Source organism: Cyanistes caeruleus, chromosome 3 (assembly GCF_971803275.1).
Source record: "Cyanistes caeruleus chromosome 3, bCyaCae1.hap1.1, whole genome shotgun sequence".
NCBI lineage: Eukaryota > Metazoa > Chordata > Aves > Passeriformes > Paridae > Cyanistes > Cyanistes caeruleus.
The window spans coordinates 31590878-31611055 of record NC_141703.1 but is presented as its reverse complement, the minus strand read 5'-3'; the positions used below and the strand labels follow the sequence as shown (position 1 = coordinate 31611055).

The 20178-nt window shown below is 38.0% G+C and overlaps 1 protein-coding gene across 23 annotated transcripts in view; it reads left to right on the top strand.

Moving 5' to 3' along the window:
* The window catches only part of UBE3A (ubiquitin protein ligase E3A), a 51872-nt gene that overhangs the window by 8677 nt on the left and 23017 nt on the right, over positions 1-20178 (top strand). For 3 of the 23 annotated variants that reach the window (XM_086880599.1, XM_086880601.1, XM_086880603.1), the window contains 5 exons: positions 1491-1558; positions 5832-5952; positions 9068-9214; positions 9812-9930; positions 13256-13300. In XM_086880599.1, the coding sequence (XP_086736725.1) occupies positions 9911-9930; positions 13256-13300 (65 nt within the window). In that variant the 5' untranslated portion in view covers positions 1491-1558; positions 5832-5952; positions 9068-9214; positions 9812-9910. Of the gene's footprint in view, positions 1-1490; positions 1559-5831; positions 5953-8612; positions 8789-9067; positions 9215-9811; positions 9931-10551; positions 10634-13255; positions 13301-20178 lie in introns of all 23 variants that reach the window. The other 20 variants (XM_023948740.2, XM_086880596.1, XM_086880602.1 and 17 more) reach the window with 9 other exon arrangements.

Sequence of the window (20178 nt, the reverse complement as noted above, 5' to 3'; positions counted from 1 at the left end):
GTACAAGGTATTTTGGATTTCTGCTGTGGATATGGAGTGGAAATGCTACTTGCAAACAGGAAAACCATCAGTTACTGTCTCATGTTGTTGTGATAAATTTTTATTCTTTTTTTTTTTATCTGAATGGTAGTAAAGTTTTATTGATGAAGTTGCATATCATTAACACAGTAATCTTATTTGAACAGAAACCTACATAATTAGTAGAATTGTTTGTTGAAATAGCAGTCTTTTTTCACAAAACTTGTAGGGTGCCCTATGTAACTATTTTTTTTTAAATACAAACAAATGTGCTCACACTGTTAGTGCTTAGAGCTTTAGTGGCAAAACTGGTCCAGGATCACCCCATTTCAGCTCCCTGATAAAGAATTTGGCCCCTGACACTAGATGATTTCTGGTTTGACATCTTTTAAAATAAAATCGAATGTGCTATTAAGGTAACCAGACTGGGGTTTCCTATGTGGGAAACTATCAGGGAACCCTGATCTGTATTGGAGATCAGCCTAAATCAACTGTCTTGGATTTGTTTGGTCTTAATAGAGTTCTAAGACAAGAAATTATGTATTAAATCATCACAGTACTGAAAACATAAGATTGTGTGCCAAATTACTAACTTTTTATGAAAGTAATTAGTAGGTTTCATAGAATCAGGGAATGGTTTGGGTTAGTAGGGAACCTTAAAGAAAAATCTAATTACAGACCCCCTTCATGGGCAGGGACACCTTTCACTAGACCAGGTTACTGAGAGCCCCATCCAGCTTGGTTTTGAGCACTTCCAGTGATGGGGAATCTACAGCCCCTTGTCTTTCTTTAGTTATATGAATATGTGTCTGTTTTTTCCCTCAAAGCTGGTTGTGCTTATTGGTGTTTGTTGAAAATATTTCGGTTATGTTTTAGTCCCTTGTTAATTATGACTTCTCTGAAAATAAATTTATAGGAAAGCATACTGAACTCCCTCGGTTTTATGTACCCAGAACAAAGATTTGGTTCTATTTGTGACTTCATTTAAATGTTTTGGGTTTGTTTTTGTTTTTCTTATTAAAAATGCTAGTTCTTAAAGAAAAGAAAAAAAAAAGGACAAAATAAAGGGTGGAAAGGAGAAAGGAAATGGGTATTTGCAATTAACTGGATGAATGGAATTATAAAGCTATTGCATCACTACAGGGGAAAGACTGGGGGACACTGTGGATGAACTTCATGCTTTTGTAGTTTATCTAACATAATTATTTTCTGTTGTGCTTTTCTCTGAGAAGTGTGATTTAGTTTTATATGGTTTGGTTTTAGGTAGTCTTGTGAGGAATGGAGAGTTGGGTATGATGATCCTTGTAGGTCCCTTCTGACTTAACGTATTCTATGATTCCGTGTTTCCTTTAGTTGCAGTCTTGTGACCAATCAAATAGGCACTTTTGATTGTATTGTCTTGCAGTTGTATTGAGCTTAAAATTGGTATGGAGCATAGTGCAAGAACTGAATTGTAATATTTTGCATTATAGGTACAAGAACTGTAGAAGTCTATTTTAGAATTTGAAAGAACAAGATTCTGCAGCTCTGGAAAGATATGGTATGTTTATGTTTCCACTTACATTGTTTGTATGCTAATAATTGTAATAGCAAATACATTTTTCTTCACTGAAATTTTAAAAAAAGCTTGAAAATTAATTCAGGAAGATGCACATTAATTTTTCCCTTTTTTTACTATAATATCTATTACATAGTCATAATTCTCTAGAAAACTGACTTATTTGATTTTTCTCAGGGAAAATAAATACAGATGATATAACATCGCCGAATTCCCTTTTGATTTAACAAGCTCATCATCATGCTGCTACCATCCATTTATTTCTCTATGGATTGGATAAGAACTGGTGTGTTTCTGAAAGCTGTATGGATTTTTTTAATTTGCTACTAAACATATTTATAGTGAGGATATGACTTGAAAAATAAGTTCAGAACTTGCAGAAAAATTATTCAATCATCAGTGTAAGTCAAGTTTACAAATAGGAATGCTAAGAAATACAGAAATACAATCTTTTTAGCAGTGTTAACATAAACCCATGGCACATGGTATCTCATTTTTTGTCTAGGCTCTTAAATGTCCAGCCAGCTTAAAAATATGTATGTGTGTATTGTGGCAAGGTTGAAACTTGAACTTGTAGTTATTTTAATTGCCATTTCCTAACTTAATTCTGGTGTAGTTCTCTGGTAATACCTGGTATTTCTGCACCACTTTTATTTAAGTTCTGTAGTTCTGCAGCTTGGTACAGAGAATTTTTTGAAACTTTTAGCGTCATTGCATTCAGAAAAACCACAATTAAGTTAATTTTATATTAAATAGGTCTGTTAATGCATATATAAAATTGTATGTAGTTATTTCAATAAGTTTCTAAGCCATGTGTGCACTTTCTCATTTAACCACTTAAATTGTGGGGAAGAGCTAAGTAACAGCACAGCTGATCCCAGTTTTCTGTGTCATGGGTTTATGTCCAGATTTTTCTTTTCAAGATAATTAACTTAGAAATATACTTAAAATTTAGAAATCTCAAATTTGCAGAAGAGTTGTTTGATGTGTTTTTAAGGTCTGTTTCATAGGAAGCTATAGACAGGCTCTAATAAAACTGTTAATTCTATGCTGAAACTTTAGCTGTAGTCAGTATTAATTAAAAATTTTAAGTCTCTCAGAAAGCTACAATGTTACATTGTCACAATCCAGATGTTCCTGAGAGAATTGTATACATTGGTCCTTTACTCTAGCAGGCATCTGGCAGGTAGTGTACATTCATTTTTGCACCCACAGCACCACTGGGACCACCCACCTGCTTCTTGCTCTCCAGTGTCAATACCAGTTCTGTGTATGATGGCTCTTCAAACCTAAGCCATTATTTCTTTATTGCCATTATTCCTTCTGGCTGCTTTTCTTATGGGTGTTTAACTGCTTGCCACTGTATGTATGCATAGAGTCTTTTTAATGGTATGTGCTTCATAAATTGATGAGGAATTCCCCTCTAATCCCTCACAAATTGTGAGTAGTAAATACTAATGGAACATCAGAAAAGCTGAATGTCGTGCTACAGAATAGCATGGTTGCTTGGTTTTAATATCAGTTACATTTAAACAAACATGCTGAAGAACTTGGTGAACAGAAAGATGCTTTACATGGAAGGCAGTGTGAAAGATCGGTGGCAAAAGAAATCAAAATAGAGCATAAGCAAAAGGACAGAATAAAAGTTTCAGTAGTAAAGCTAAAGCAAAGCTGTAAAACTTACCTGCCTGCAAAATAACATGATTAGTAGCCAATAAAGGAGAGTTAGTGAAAGACATTTAAATAGGTGATTTGATTTCACCTACTGGTGTAGAAAGGGCTTTTTCTTCATGGCTGTCTATCATTTTGGAAGGGAGCCTGAAGTAACAGGTATAACTGAAATAGAAACAAACGGTTCTGCAAAAAAAACCGTCAGAGTTGTGTGTAGTGGAAGAAGAAAATCAGCTGTGGTCTAAGTATAAAGTGCAGAAGCTGAAGAATAATTTTGGATCTTTCCTGCTTTTACAGAGGCAAACAAAATACTTCTATGCTCTCACTGAAATATTGAACCAAAACCAGATGTTGAAGGCAAAATCTGAAGTCCAGAGTTGCAGGGGTGGTTGTAGAAAATGGAAATAACACGCAGACCTCTAGCTTTGGCCTGAGGGGAGGGAATGGGAGAAAACATTAGATATTTTTCTGTTACTCTGTGATTTATGGATATCACAGTTTAACCCCAGCTGGTAACTAATACCAAACAGCCACTCTATCACCTACCCACACAGTGGAATGTGGAAGAGAATTGGAGGAGTAAAAGTGAGAAAACTCGTGGGTTGAGATAAAGATAATTTAATAGGTAAAGCAAAAGTTACACATGCAAGCACAGTGAAACAAGGAATTAATTCACCACTTCCCATGGACAGGCACATATTCTGTTATCTCCAGAAAATCAGGGCTCCATCAAATGTAACAGTGACTTGGGAAGACAAATGCCATAACTCTGAACATTCCCCCTTTTTCCTTCTTCCCCCAGCTTTGTATGCTGAGCATGATGCCATATAATATGGAATGTCTCTATGGTCAGCTGGGGTCAGCTGTCCCAGCTGTGAACCCTCCTCACTCCCTGTGCACCCCCAGCCTCCTCGCTGGTGGGGTGAAGAGCAGAAGAGGCCTTGAATCTATGAAAGCACTGCTCAGCAATAACAAAAACATCCCTGTGTTAACACAAATCCAAAATACAGTCCCATACTAGCTACTTTGAAGAAAATTAACTCTATTCCAGCCAAAGGCAGTACAGTGGAGATTATTGACATCAGGGCAAAGTATACAGATATTATAGTTTGAAACCTTTATGTAAATCTATCTTTGTATTGAGTTGCACAAAATTCTACCTTTATGAAACTGGATAACTTGTGTTTTTACTGAAATGCAAATTCCAGAGTGGCACTAACTTTAATTTGAAAACAGTAGCAAGTTCAGATTCTCATCCCAAATAATTTCTTCAAGTGGTAATTGTTCTCCTTATCCTGCATGCTTGTGTTCCTGCTCTAATTTGAACTTGTCAGCCTTCAGTTTGTATTCATGGGGATTTTATATGCATTCTTTCAGTTGGAAGATCTTTATTCTTTTTTTGCTGTAAGAAGACTTAGTTTCTTCCAGTATCTATATTGGTAGGCTTGATTAACTTTGAACTCTTCTCATTATCTAATGACAAGGCATTTTCTTCTGTCTTCATGGTGTCTTTGTGGCTCTTTTCTACTACTGCTGGAACACTTGAAGAATATTGAGTAACTGGAGAACTGAGTTTAAGTTTGGAAGATGTGTGAAGTACTTCGTGCAGATGAACAAATATTCTTCCAGGGAGCCTTCATGAGTCATATCTGTCATTCTTTTTGTAATACATGGGAGCATGTGTACATTTGTACATCAGTTGTGACTGCTTTAGTCACTTTAAGTTGGCATTTTCCAGGATAGAGCCCAATTCTTTCAGTTTTCTAACTAATGTGATTTTGCATTTGTTATTATTAGTTGAATTGCTTGGTTTACCAGGAAAAAAATTAATATAGAAACCTTATTACTGTTTGGTTGGGGCTTTTTTGGCTCCCTTAAGATTTATATGAGCAAGTTGTATTAGTGGCTATTTTATTTTACTGTAGAATCAGTAATAATTTTGCCTACTAATTAGGTGAAGAAAACTTATATTTTTTTAGTTTTGTGCGTTGGAAGCAGAATACAGGCAAGAGAAGTAATTTGTACTTCCAACTTTATGAAGAAATATAGGCTCAAACATGCCTATTAGATTACTATTTTTTTTTTTCTGCATATGACAATTTAGGTTGAATTTAGGGGTTTGGTGAATATTCTCCAGGACATTTGACTCAATCTCGAGTTATAAAAGGCCAACTTTCCTCTTAGGTGTCAGTTTTTTACTGTATAGATGATTGTTTCCTTGTGGTACTCAAAGTTATTCTAGAGATCTACAAAATTCATTCTTGGGACATTCAGAGCGATTCTTCAGAAGACCATCAAAAGCTGTCTTTAGTGGTACATTCTTGAGAGAGATGGCTGTATTTAATTAAGCAACTCAAATTCTGGTACTGAAAGGTAATGTAGACCATGGCACTTCGTAGTACAGTGAATCACCCCTATTCTCATGATAGATCAAAAAGAGAATCTTAAATTTGGATCAAAGATTAGTTGGGCAGATACTTAAAATTCCTTTGTAAAGGAAACCAAAATTCTTACAAGAGTTGCTACTCTTTTAATAAGTCCGTCAGAAGTTATCATTTAAATGAGGAAATTGTTCATCTTCTAGGGGATCTTCCTAGACCTCAGATACTGTGTGTCAGCTGCCAGATTGCATTGCTCTTGCAGAAGGGGACCATCAAATAAGCCAGGGATAGCAGTATGTTTAGGGGAATCCATGTAAGTAACAAGTAAGTTTTCAAATAAGTGATTAGTACCTAGAAGTTATTTGCTTTCTTTTGGTTGCTGAAAAAGAAGTACTTAAAATCTCCAGGGTGTGGCTTTAGGTTCAGTGTGTTGGGGACCTCTTTTTGCCTCACGCACCTAGACTTTCAAGGTTTAAGGAAGTGTGCCAAGATATTTCATCAAACTATGCAACAAAGTTGCTTTTAGCCCCTTTTGATGCATCTGAACTTGCTTTCTGACATCTTGTTCTTTCACTCGTTGTTTAACTCCTTGAGTTGATAGGAACATCTCTTTTTTTCTTTTAAGAAAAGGAAGTGCCATCTTGGAGAAAGAGATGTTGTTCCAAATCACTCCATAAACATTAATTATCCGGTTCCTTTTTGATGAGGGCTGTTCAAGTCATGAAGTCCTTTAGATACATGGTTTGAAGACATGGATCCTTGTTTATTGTCTTGCTAACTGTAGTAGCAGCTATTGCAGCCCTAGTTGATTCTACCCCTAGTAAACAGTCACTAGGCAGACACAGCTGTATCTGTACTGGAGCCTGCCCAGTCCCAAAGAGCCTGGCAGACATCTTGGGTTTCTTGGACATAGTCCACAGGCACAAACTTCCTTTCGTACCTTCAGCTGCTCAGTATGTCCATAAAAGCCTAAACTGTAAGCCATGCTGATCATAACAGTGAGGACCAGGGAAATTTTTTTGAATATGAATAAATATCTGCTCCTGGGCTGCTGATTGTATTTTCTGTAAGGTAAGTTACAAACAGAGGAGCTTTTTTGCAGAAAGATTCCTGTGACAGAAAAGCAATTGGTTTAGACCAATTCAAAATTCATATTACTGTTTTCCAAGATATAGTGTATTCTTCAATGTGGTTTTCCTTTCCTAATGAAGTACTGTATTTTGACTCTCTTAACTAGGCTGGGGGGTTTTGTGCCTTGTTTGTATCAGGCAGCCAAAATGTCCTTTGAAATGTATTCAGAATAAATCTTTGATAGCAGTCTCCTTCACCAGCCACCCTGTGTTTCAACGTGCTGGTCTCTTTGCCAGCAGACACTATTCTGCTGATGCATAAATGAGTAAGGCTTTAGAAAAATTAATTCTTTCATCTGTGTTGGGAAATCCTTGCCAATCATATTCTGTCCCACAGGAGTGGCAGCAAGGATAGGTGGGAAAGGTAGGATGAGGAGATAAAAGAGAAAAAGAATTCATTAAGGTTTTTTGCATCTAGACTGCTGAAAAGCAGCATGAGAATTTTAGACCACAACACAGTAAGTCTAGTTTTAAGGTATCGTGCAACAAATAAGAAATGCTGAAGCTATCTTATTCAAAGCTCTGACCCATGACAAATTCATTTTGTAGATACAAATTTCACAACAAAACTTAGATGAGTTAACTTCAGCTCAGTGAGATTTGTGACAGTTCAGACACTGCCTTCCATCACAGAACTGCTGTAGATACTATGTTCAGTGGTGTTGTAAATCAGACTAACAGAGTTGGATCTGTATCAGGCCTTGGCACAATCTTGTCTTGACTATGGCTGTGGAGCTGCCAACTTAATGTATATTTTTTAACATTCCAAAGTCTGGTGGTGTTTGAATCCAGCACTTCATGTGCTCCTTCACTGTTGTCAGTCATGTTCATGACTTCTCCCATATGAAACAGCCTTAGGAAATCTTAGTTTTACTAAGGTTGATGGCAGCCTGGTGTTCCAGCATGCTTCCATTTGAATGGAAGACTACTGTAATAAGCTTTTGTCAGTAGTGTGGGTGATACAGGACCAGGTCTAGGTAGGGAGTCATTAGTCAGGCACACTCCAGAACATGAGCTGGTATTTCCAGTAGTCAGACAGAAGGCAGGTTTCCCAACCAGTGAGCCTTTAGAGATGATACCACTGTCCTCTGACCAGAGTACTAAAAGTTACTTGGGCAAAGTGCTAGAAGCAGTGTTAGAATAAGCATGTTTCCTCAAAACTAGGGCTTACCTGAAAGTGGGTGCTTTCAGGTCTTAATCAGAATGTCATAAGCAGAGCAGTGTTTTCCAGCTTCTTGGTTTTGCATCAGCATCTTGGGTGTTGCTTTTCTGTATAGCTGATGGTCAACAAACATTAAATGGAAAATCTTTACCCTGTTCTGTAATGTTGACAGATGAGGAACCTTTCCAACTGACTTTTAATCATTCTGTGTTCCTGGCATTGACTCAGTTAAACTTTGACAATTTACACCTATGAAACATAAGTACTGGAGAACCTCTGTTTTGTTTTGGAGATACTTGGTAGCCTACTTCTTTTTTACTTTCCTTGTGTCAACTGCACTTACGATAAGAACACTCAACTATTACTGATGTTAAAATCAATAGATGTCACTGTACCTATCTCAGTGAATGATAAAACTAATAAGCATAATTCTGAAACTAAGACAAATTTTGTTGTGTGCAGAGTTTGTGGCAGAATGGCAAATTGTGGTAGATTGGAAAAACTGGGCAGCTTTTCTGACAAACTTCAGAAAATCATAAGCCTTGCTATGATCTTACTGCAATAGTCTTATAATAGGTTGGACGACTGAAGCACAAAATAAGGTGCAGTAAAGAAATAAATGTTTTTTACTAAATATTTAAAGCTGTCTGATGTGCTCTCTTAGTATTTGCACCAGATTGTTATGTCTGCAGGTGTTGCAGGGAGCTGCGGTTGTGCCCTCAATAGCTTTGTGCACCTTCATTCTGTGTGAGGCTTTTGCTGCATGGCAACCTGCAAATGTGGGGTTTCATCTGGGTTACCACAGGAATAAACTTCTCAGGATACTATACAGAGGTCTGTCTTCATAGCTACTGCTTTTAAGAGAAAAGTAAGATGACTTTTTATTTACTAAATACAATATTAACATTGCAATTCATATCCAGATTTCATATTAGCAGAAAGTGAATGCTGTTTGTCATCTGATTCTGCTTCAGAGGCCTTTTTTCTTTTCTGGCTTTCTCCAGTGCACTTAGGAGTTTGGGCGGGGGGGAGAGAGAGAACGGGATGAATTGAGTGTTGAGGATTATGTTTGGAAATATTTTATCCATTAACTTTAGTTTAGAGTAGATAATAGCAGTAGGTAAGAGACTAACTGGTTCCTTTTCAGCCATGGAAGTAATCAGCTGGGGTGGTCCCAGGGCGCTCTGGGCACGAGTATTGCTGAGTGATCATTGGCTGCCACCTGCGTGACAAAGTAAAGGACCAACCCTTCAGTTTATACCAGTGGAGCCAGATCACGGGAAGCAATTGACAGGTAAAATATGCTTTTGAAAATTTAAGGGAGAGAGGACACATGATATAAATGGAGCAAAGAAACTAAAAGATTTGCCATAGATAGCAAAGGTTGCTCCTCTGAAATTTCTTCATACCTGTAGCTTATTTCTTTCTGGGGAGAGGCACACAACAAAGTTCTGGTTACTTTTTGCTCCCCTGGGAACAGAGCCTTGCTAAGAAACAATGTTAACTGAGTTGTAGCAGCACAACATCTACCAGAATTTTATTGTAGTTAGAAATTTCAGTTCATATTTATGCATACACTTCCAGATCTTTGAATGCTTGGTGTCTTGACATTGGGTGTTTTCCACTGGTTCAAGAGATGGGTATGGCTTTTGGATTTTTAGAAAGACTAAAAATAAGCTCCTGAATTTTCAAGTTTACCAGTTGATTGTACTGTAGCGAGTTATTCTGTAAATTAGAATGCCATGCAAAAAATGAATGTAAGTGTTAATCTCACGGATGAAACAATGCTTAGGATCAATATTTTCTTGCTTTGTTTTTTTTTTTTTATTTAGAGGATTGGCTGAAAATAATTTTTAAGGACTTTTAACTAAATTATTTTTTACTTATTTAGAATTGTTAAGCTTATGCTTAGCCCAGCGTGATACAGGACTGGTGCGACAACTCAGTTTTGATCAGTGACTCAAAATTGTGATCACCCTGATGTCACCGAATGGCCACAGCTTGTAAAAGGTAAGCATAAAGCATACCAGGTTGTTTTCTACTATAATGTTTATTTTACAGTACTTAATTTGTATGGCTTGAAGTTAGCTTTATAAATAATGTTAAATTACATTGCTTGTTTAAGATAAGTCAGCTGGCAAAGCTGACTTGCACTCTTGCTAATAGCGATTTCAAAGCTCGCTTAGTTTGTCCTAGCCTGCTTTTTAAAATACAAGCACTGTCGTGCTCCATTATATCCCTCTTAAGAACGATACTTAAAAGTCTCTGGTAGTTTTTACTGGCATGCTGAATTTCTTTATAAATTGTTTATCATACTTATTCAAGCATGTGTTCAGTTTTGGTTTTGAAATATTTATCTGGGAGGCTTGATGATGTTAAAATGTGTGTAAGTTTGCAAACCATTACCTTTCTCATCTAGAGAGGTACACTGGAGGTAAAAGGAGTGGCTTGTAGAATGGAGAAGTTGCTCCCTGTAGTATTGGAAATGAGCCACCATTTGAATTTGCGAGCTCATACTGCAGTATTCAGATTAGTTGGTGTCTTGTGATCAGTATCTACAATCTAATTCAAAGCTGAAATTTTTAAGAGCATTTGCTCTGAGATTTTCTCTGAACAGAACTCTTGTTTCAGATTTTAAGCATGATGAAAGGACGTCTTGCCGTACTATATAGTTGTTTTTCAGTACTGTTGCCTGCTCACAGGAAATAACAAGGTATCTTGTTTGTAAACAATTGGGTATAGCAAAATAAATAGCTTCTCAGCAAACAAGTACAATTCCTGTAATTAGATTGAGCTTCCACTTCATTTTACTGAGTATTCAAAGCTCAATTTTATTAGGTGCTTACACTGTCATTTGAAACCTTTTAAAATCAAGTTAATGTGTCCATTAATAGTTCTGCAAATCATAGTTATAGTAGGTCTGTTCATGTTTTAGAAAATAATAAGCTGAAGGAATTTTCACCCTGTGTTACCTTAGAGGACCAAACTTTTTTTGACCCAGCTAGATGATATTTTTTTCTTATATTGTTTATTTTAGAGATGCAACCCTTTTTATTTTTTTCTTTTATTTTTAGTAACATATCCTGAACTGTATTGTCTCTTCACAGCCCTGATAATATTGTCACAAAAAATGAGGATAGGAAAAGATTTTGGATATACTGCTAGCTCTTTACATATCTGTACTGCAGATCACCAGGCTACTTTTTTTACATGCAGAGTTTAGATGCCAATCTTTTTCTGTAATTCTTCATACTGTTGTTTGTTTTAAAGGTTGAAAGTGATCAGTGTTCTCGAGATTTTTCTTTTAACACCACTATTTCCTTTCCATTTTCATAGCAACTAAAAGCACTACTCTTTCCCAAAGCTTCAATGTATTGTATGTCCCAACACTAGAATTAAGAGCACAAAGCCTTAAATGTCCAGATATTTTGCTACCATTTTCTGAAGTCCTGGAATTAAATAGAGGAGCTAACCAGTATAAATATAAATGTGTGTTTCTGGTCTTCCAGCTTCTAACACCTACATGCTCAGTGAATAAGTGGGAAAAAAAATTGACACTCTTTTTACTAAGTATTTACAGGCTTGCTTTGGTCACTGGAGTTAAAGGGAAATTTTTATTTGTTTTACTGCTGAGCATTACTTACATTAACAGCTGCCTTGTCAGTCTTGAATTTAATGAGTAAGAGAAACCTCATTTGGAGGTAATAAATAGAGGCCAAATTCTGAGATTGGGCAGTTTTTGTTATTTTCCAGTTAAAGTGTATTTACATTTTATGCATGAGTATAAAGCTGGTTGGATAGAAGTTCAGAAATCTGTCCCTAGTGTCCATTAAAGTTTATAAGTTAATGAAATACAAACAAATAATATCCTGTGTTCTGCATCATCTGTCACCACACAGTATCCAGCTAGCCTAGGAATTATAAGTTGTCTGCCAGAAATGCCTTCTAGGCACTGGGTCTGCTTAATACAATCCAAAAAGTTGTTAAGATTTGGTATTTCAGAAAAGGAACTAAACTTCTAGTAGAGAATTTGGAGACCAGTCCAAGCTTAAATAGGAGAGACCATTCAGTAAAACAGCAGTGTAACAGGAAAAAATTAATGTATCAGACTACATGTGGAGATTTCCAATAGAATTTAGAATATTATAATAAATAGAGAAATTTAGAAATTACATTCCTATAAAGATTTGCTTTTCCCTTTAAAGCTACGGGGAAGTCTGCTTAGCCGTCCTAACCGAAGTCTCAGAGCAGACTCTGGTGAAACCTACAAAGTTAGTTCTGCTTGCAGATTTTAGCTCACTTCTCATTTTAGAGAGCTGTCATGAAAGACATTTTTGTTCATCTAAGTTGCAGAGCTTTACTGTAATGGCTGTGTTCTGTTTCTACTCCTTGCATAGTATTTCCAGAATGACAGTTCTGGTCAACTGTACCAAAGTCTGTTTGGAACCAAGAGAAGGCTCCATAAGGTCTGATTTTAGGGCATCCTGAGATGATGGCTATCAAAACTGCTGCCTTTGTACTGCCTTGTCTTCTGGCTTGTCTGGCTAACAAACTCACTGGCTAGGGAAAGCTCTCCCTCAAAAGAGAAAAAAAATACTGTCTAAAAAAAAGTTAACAGTTGAATCAGTGCTGTCTCAAGGAATGTGGGAATAAGGAGGAGCTAAATAACTATAATTTAGTCTACTTTTAAGTTAATATTGAGCTATACCCCTTGAATTACTCTGTAAATTAGTGTCAGTGGGGTTGCCAGGTTAAACACGGGTGCTGCTTGTGGCAGGCAGTAACTCTTAATTCTGAATATTACTGGCTGATCTCTTGGCTGGATTGAAGAAAAGAGAAAGCTGTCTGTGAGATTAGCTCCGTGAATTCAGGTGGAGAGAGATGCAAGATTTGCTTTGAGATCCTTTTGGACCCTGCTTCTGAGCTGCTACTTCTTAGAGTCCAGCTCTGTAGAGAATTTGTTGATTGCAGTTGATCACTGATAATCTTTGACTACACGTTATGGTTACAGAAGTGGTTATGAAAAATTAGCCCACAACTGGAGCAGTATGCAGCCTGAATGAGGAAGTACTGCCAGCAAATCTCTTCCCTAATGGCTCCTGTTGCATAAGTGGTAGGGAAGAAGTGCTCTCCTTCTTAGGGAAATTGGGCTTAATTATACTATTATGTTTTATGTAATAAACTGTATTCTAGAGTTTGAGAAATTAAATCTGCAAGTATCAAAAAGTTGATGCTTTTAGTGGCAATAATACATTGCATTCCATCTTTCATAACTTCATATTGTAATGACTTAAAAGAACAAGCAATGCTTAAGGTTTTCTATCTGGTTTTGCAGATCACCAGGAGAACCACACTCTGAGAACATTGAAACTAGCCGAATGTAAGTAAATGAGTGGATGAGTTCGGTTTATCTTGATTAAAAGTGTTCTGAACATATATAACAGTCACTCTTGCATCTGCTTAATAAAAAAAATACAAAAGCTGAGTAGAAGTGTAAAATTATCTGAGAAAATTTCAAATTAATATTTTGCAATTTTTGCACTTTTAAGCCTCTGCAGAAACTGATTTTTTTGGAGGGTCAATGAGTTGGAGGGAAAGTTTAGAGGTTTCATTTAACGTGAACCAGTAGATGGTGGCATAATACAGTGTCAGAAATCTTACAGCCTATATTCAGACTTGACAGTAGGGATATATTTTCTACCTGCTGTTCACTAACATCTTGCATGGGTTTGAAGACACTTGAGTACTAAGGCACAATACCTGCTGGTATGTGTTGTGGCAGATGGATTGTTGAACTAAGAAAAAGCAATTGTGACTTAATTTATTGAATTTATATGCCAGTTACTTCTAAAACAGAAAACTAGCTCTCTTTCACTAAACAGTATTCACAGAGCATCTTGCTGACAGGATTGAACCTTTTTTTGTCTGTCTTCATTAGATTAGAAGCCAAGATGAACTAAAATCAAGATTATGGTGGGCTAAAGTGTTCAATTCAATTTAAGATTCAAAGGGGTTGCAGGAATTAGAGGAACATTAAAAAAAAAAAAGTTATCTGAGACTTTGTTCTTCTGTGAGTTAGCAAAGAAAGATTCTTTTCTAGCTATTCAAACTGTCCTGTCATAGAACTCAAACAAGGAAACCACAAACTGCTCTTCTGGCTTGCAGCACAAGTTCCAAAATAATAGAGGGAATGTAGCCCAGTAGTTGGTGTGCTGTCTGAGGCTTCAAAGGATCTGGGTTCATTTTTCTTCTGCCACAAACTTATTCTCTGACCTTAAACTGTCTCCTTCATGCCTTCCCCCCAAGCGGTCTAGCATTTTATATGCCGTGTGCTGGATGCCATTTTCAGCATGTTTTGCAGGCTAGGGACATAGTGTGAATTGCTCAAGGACTTCTCTGCTGTAGCTGCCTGACTTGAGGAGCAAAGCTGCAGTGAGTCCCCTGACACACATTGGACTGTGTACCTAAAAAATGAGCAGGAGGAAACAGTGAAGGCTTTTCTGATGTTATTAGCAATTCACCGCAGTGAAGCCTTTTCTTGCACTAGTAGAAGCAGTTCTCCTGGTATGACATAGTTCTTTCCCTCATTCATACCATCTGCTACAGAAGCGCTGTCCAGCTGCTTTCTTAGGAGTGAAAGTTGCAGAGATCCTGACCTGAGAGGTGACCCTGCCTGTTGCTACATGGACTGTGTGTGTTGCTGCATTAGAGGTCACAGGGAAAAACTCCTGACATGATCTCTTATTCCTGCTCCAGTAATGGCTCCTGCTGCGCTGTGGTTTATTGTTCCTGCAGCAAGTTGAGTTGTGTCCTCTTGTTTCCTTGGCCAAGCCAAACAGGGGAGATAAGGCTGCAGCTTGGCTGTAGTTCACTCTGGATGTTATCAGTTGGATTACTGTGTTTTATGCATTTTAAGCAAAAATGTATCAGCAGCACTCACCTGGTGTGGGACAAAAACTTTAAGGACCTAGGATAAATGAGAAGTAAAAAACAGTAAAACTTTTTTCCTTCTAGAAGTTTGACAAGTCTTGTGTGTGTGATTTATCTTCCTTAAAACTGAACACAAAAAAATAATTTACAGTAGTGTTATAACTGAGTACTTTTTCTTTTTGATGTAGGCCAGTGATCAGAGTGGCACTGATTCATAAATAATAGCTATCTGTCTAAAATAAAAGTGAGCCAGTAAAGTTGTAGGAATTCACATATTTACTAGTAGTTATACAGTATATTTGCAAAACTAAATGCTTTTTAAACTATATCACAATGTGATGTGTACTACACCTGTTACAGAGACTTTTTGCAATCCTGCTGCATAGCCGCTCTTGCCACATAAGGGGGAAGGGCAGGTTGAGTGGTTGAGTTGTGACCTGCAAACCTGCTGTGTTGCTGCAATAGTTACTGTGTTACTTACATGCCTAAAATTCATTAGTAAGTGCAGGGACTAAAGTAAGTGTTTCTTTGTTTGCACAATGAATGATTGGTTTAGATCTGGTTGGCCGATACAATTGTTGTACTTATTTCCATGTTCCGAATTGCATAGCTCTACCAAGAGCATAGTCATATATTTTTCACATGTGTGAATGAAAATAAATTTAAAGAAAATACTCAGATTCTTACACAGCAAAATCTTCCATGTGTAAGTCTTGCTTATCTCAGGCTTTTCAAATTCTGGGTCTCCATGTGATGATCATCTTGGTGCTAGCCCACAGTTAGGAGTCTTTTTATCTTAACATTCAGGTCTTAGAATTGTTAACATCAGCATCTTCTGTTTGCTCCTGTTGAACCTCTCCATTGACTTTCAGCTTTGATTAGTATAACTTTCTTAAAACCTCTTTGGCAATAAATTACATAATTTGATTGTTTAACAATAACTTCTAATCTGTTCATGTGCTTTCACTCTCTATTTTATGGTGTCATTTATCAAGGCAAAGGTATGGCTGTCTTCATATGGCTTTCCATGCATTTCATCTTTCCTTCTCTCTGCTTTTGAGGATGGGATTCTATGCAATTTTGAAACCCTTCTCTGTTTTTTTTTTAATAGGACTGTAGCAATCTGAGATAGGATTGTGAGATAGGTGCTGACTGTGTTCTTCACTCCCTTTCTCTGTCTTCCTGCATTGCTCCATATAGCCAGGACAGACCTTCTGTTAAGAGTTGCCCTTCCTGAAGAAGTGTCATGCCTTTGTCAGCACATGATGTTCCCAGAGGCATGCTGGATCTAGAATACACAGTGGGAAGGGAGGTCCTTTGAGTTAAGCCAGTATGGTCCAAGGGGGACTCACAATCCCCCCATGCTATTGGCATCCACCACACTAGAAAGAATGGTGTTTGGAAAACGTGAGCTCCATGCACATGCACATTTGCCAGATGAGTGTTTGCTGTGGTGCCAGAGGCTGAGGCAGGCAAAAGGTGTTACAGTGCTGCTTGAACAAAGGGCTGGGCTCCAGCTGTGGGTGGAGTGTTCGGCAGTTTGGTGTGCAGGGCTCTTCAAAAAACTCTGTGTGGGCAGTGCTATTACTGGAAGCTTGCCTTTTCCAGCACTGCCGTTCTTAACTCTAAACAGAAGCAGGAAAACCGGTGTGCAAGGTTTGAAGCTGAAACTTGCATGAAGCAATATTTAAGTTCACAAAGATGAACATCTGGACCTCTTCTAACAATTTTTGATGTGCTGGTTTTCTTGTTTCCAAAGTATAGTGTAACTGTTGCAAATGTGTCTCTTTATGCCCCTGTTAACACATCTATTGAAAGTTGTTTTTCTATTAGTACTAAAAAACTGCTTTTCCTGGGTTTTTTCTTACCCAAAGGACAAACATAGTTTTCATGCAAATTAATGTTGTTTTTTTTTTGTTTTTGGGGGGCTTTGTTTGTTTTTTGTGCATGTATGTTTAATGTTTAATTAAGAAAATTGCTTATGATCATTTTGGCACTTGAAATTCCTAATAGCCATTGTAACACAGGCTGTGGTAGATTTCCATTTAATAAAATTAACCATCTTGGAGCAATCATAGAATCATCAAGGCTGGAAAAGAACGCCAAGATCATTGAGCCCCACCCTTGACAGTCACCATGTTATCAACTAGACCTGAACTATTTCACCACATGCCATGTCCAGTCATTTTTTGAACATGTCCAGGCAGGGATGGTAACTTCACCACCTCTATGGGCTGCCCATTCTAAAGTTTGACAGCCATTTCAGTTAATAAATGTTTTCTGATGTCCAGCCTGAACTTGCCCTGGCACAGCTTGATGCCATTTTCCTCTTGTCCTGTCACTGGTTGCCTGGGAAAAAAGATCAACCCTCACATGAATACAGCCTCCTTTCAGGTGGTTGTAGAGAGTGATAAGGTCACTTTTGACCCTCCTTTTGGCCAGGCTAAGCATCCCTGGCTCCCTCAGCTGCTCTTCATAAGACTTCTTCTCCAGACCCTTCACCAGCTCCATTGCCCTATTTTGAACACACTCCAGCACCTCAATGTCTTCCTTGCAGTGAGTTGCCTAAAACTGGACGTGGGATTTAAGATCCAAGAACAAAGAGATCACAGCCTCGTCCTGCTGGCCACACTATTTCTGATACAGGCCAGGACACCACCAGCCTTCTTGGCCATCTGGGCACACACTGGCTCATGTTCAGCTGCTGTGGACCACACCCCCAGGTCCTTTTCAACTGGACAGCTTTCCAGCCACTCTGTCCCCAGCCTGTAGCACTGCCTGGGCTTGTTGTGACCCAAATGCAGGACCTGATACTTCACCTTTTTAAACCTCATGCTGTTGGCCTTGGCCCAATCAATCCAGCCTGTCCAGATCCCTTCCTACCATCCAGCAGATCAACACTCCTGTCCAATGTGAGATTTATATGTAAAAATAATGTAACAATTATTGTGTCCTAAGAAGAAACCATTCAGAAGCATGTTATTTCGTGCTGGTGTTTCCAAACAAGTATGAAACATCCATGTGCATTTCTAAAATTTAAGTAAACTTACGAGCAAAAATGATGCGGTTTGTAGGTATTTTAAACTTCAGGCACGTTTTGAATGTAAATGTAAACTTGAATGTAAATGCTTTGTAGATGAGCTGTAAATTATTATGTGTTTCAAATCTTTCAAAAATTCCTTTTATGTGTAAACTTCTAATTTTCTGTGTGGCAAGAGATTCCTTTACATGGTATTTCTCTGTATTTAGTTTAAGGTATTTGAGAAATGTAAATTACATTCTGCTTCATAGGAACTTTTGAACCAGCACACTCGGTCCTTGTTTTTTACAGGTTTTAGACATTCAAAAATTACTACAGAAGATGCAGCCCAGTTCACCTTTGGCTTGGTGGTACATGTTTCTTGTGATGTTCCACAATTTTGGCACCACCATTTAAATTACAAATGCGAAGTACTTATTATCTGGCTTTTTATTAGCTAAAGAACATATGGAAAGCCTAAAGGCAATTCTTTTTTCTGTAACTACTACAAACTAAGTCAGTGAATGCTAATTTCATTTGAAACAGAAAAATATGCTTGTGAAATTATTGGACTTTAGGGAAGGAAGTTTGGTGTCTATTTTAGGTGCCTCTCCTCCTCACTGAAGCAGTGTATATTGCTTGAGGAGGTTATACAAGGCGCACTGAGTGGGAAGTTATCCTTCAGTCATAAGGATATGCCTGTGAATGTCTGTGAAATGTTTACAACTGCAGTCACACCGGTGCAGTTTCATAGTTGGACATGCAATAACAATGAGTATTTGGAAAGGTCTATGCAAGTCAGTCACTACAGCCTAAGCTGCAGCAGTAACTATGTGCGCTAATGTACCGTGAAGTAGATGTTGAGTTTTCTAAGGGACCAGTTGTTCTTCACCAGATCCCTTTATAGGAACTTAAAGAGAACTGCGGTCTTCAGGGGTGTAGTGTGAGCTAAGAATAGAGGGTGGTGGTTTTATGTTACTTCGCTTGATGAACCAGTTTTAATGCCTCAGGCCAAGAACTTTAGTTTTCAACATACTAAATGAGCAGGGGAGTGTAGAAAGAGATCAAGTTTTCACTTTTGGGCAATACAGAGAGTATACTACCAGTTATTTTGCTGAGTAATGTAGAAATAGGAAATGTGGGCTATTTGGCAATGAACAGCGATAATACCTGAAGTATACCAGTGGGAATGTGATACGGAATGTCTATTTTGTAAAATTACACACTGACTTACTCAGAATTGAATTTTTTTTAAGTCCTTTTATTGATGAACCTCAGTAAGGGCAGCTCATGTGGAAGGCTTGGTAAATTCTCTTCTACCTTCTGAGATCTGTATCCTCACTTAAATTTATTTTATTTATTTACCTAAATAATTTGTCTGAGGTAATGTGAAAAGCTTGTAGAGTAGCTGCCAGGGAGAGGGGGAGAAGATCCAGCTGGATCCCTGTATGTTTATGGGGCCTTACAGAACTCAGACCAGAATTTGCAAAGAGATGGCTGATGTCACTGCAAGGCCTCTCTCAAGGATTTTTCAATGATCTTCAGAATCTGGAGAGGTCTCAGTCAACTGGACATTGGCTGATGTTGGCCCAATATTCAAGAAGGGCAGGAAGAATGACCCTGAAAACTACAGGACTGTCAGTGTCACATCAATGCCTGGTGAAATTATGGACAAGATTATTCTGGAAGATATTGAAAAATACGTGAAGGACACTGCAGACAGTCACAGCCAGCATGGGTTCATGTCAAATCTAATTTCTATTTATGACAAAGTAACTCATCTCCTTGATCAAGGGAAATGATGGGTTGATGTCATCTTTTTGGATTTCCATAAAGCTTTCAGTACTGTCTCTCACAGTATTCTTCTGGATAAAATGTCCAGAACAGAGCTGGATAAATACATCATGTGAGGGATGAGCAACTGACTCACAGCTCAGGCACACAGGGTTGCATGGGGCAACATCAGACAGGTGACCTATCACTAGAGGAGTTCCATAGGGCTCCATCCTTGTCCCTTCTCAAGGTCTTCATAAATTACTTGGATGCAGGTCTCAAAGGTATACAAAGTAGATTTGCTAGTGATACTAAATTGGAAGGTGCTGTTGACTTTCTGGAAGGCAGCCAGGTCCTGCAGCGAGATCTAGTCAAATTAGAGGCCGAGCAACCACCAGCCACATAAAGTTCAAGAAGTACAAGTGCTCCTGGGCCCTGCATCATAGAAAGGCCCCTGGGGGTCCTGGTCAGTGGCAGGATGAACATGAGTCAGCAGTGTTCCGGCAGCCAGAAGGGCCAACCCTGTCCTGGGGGCA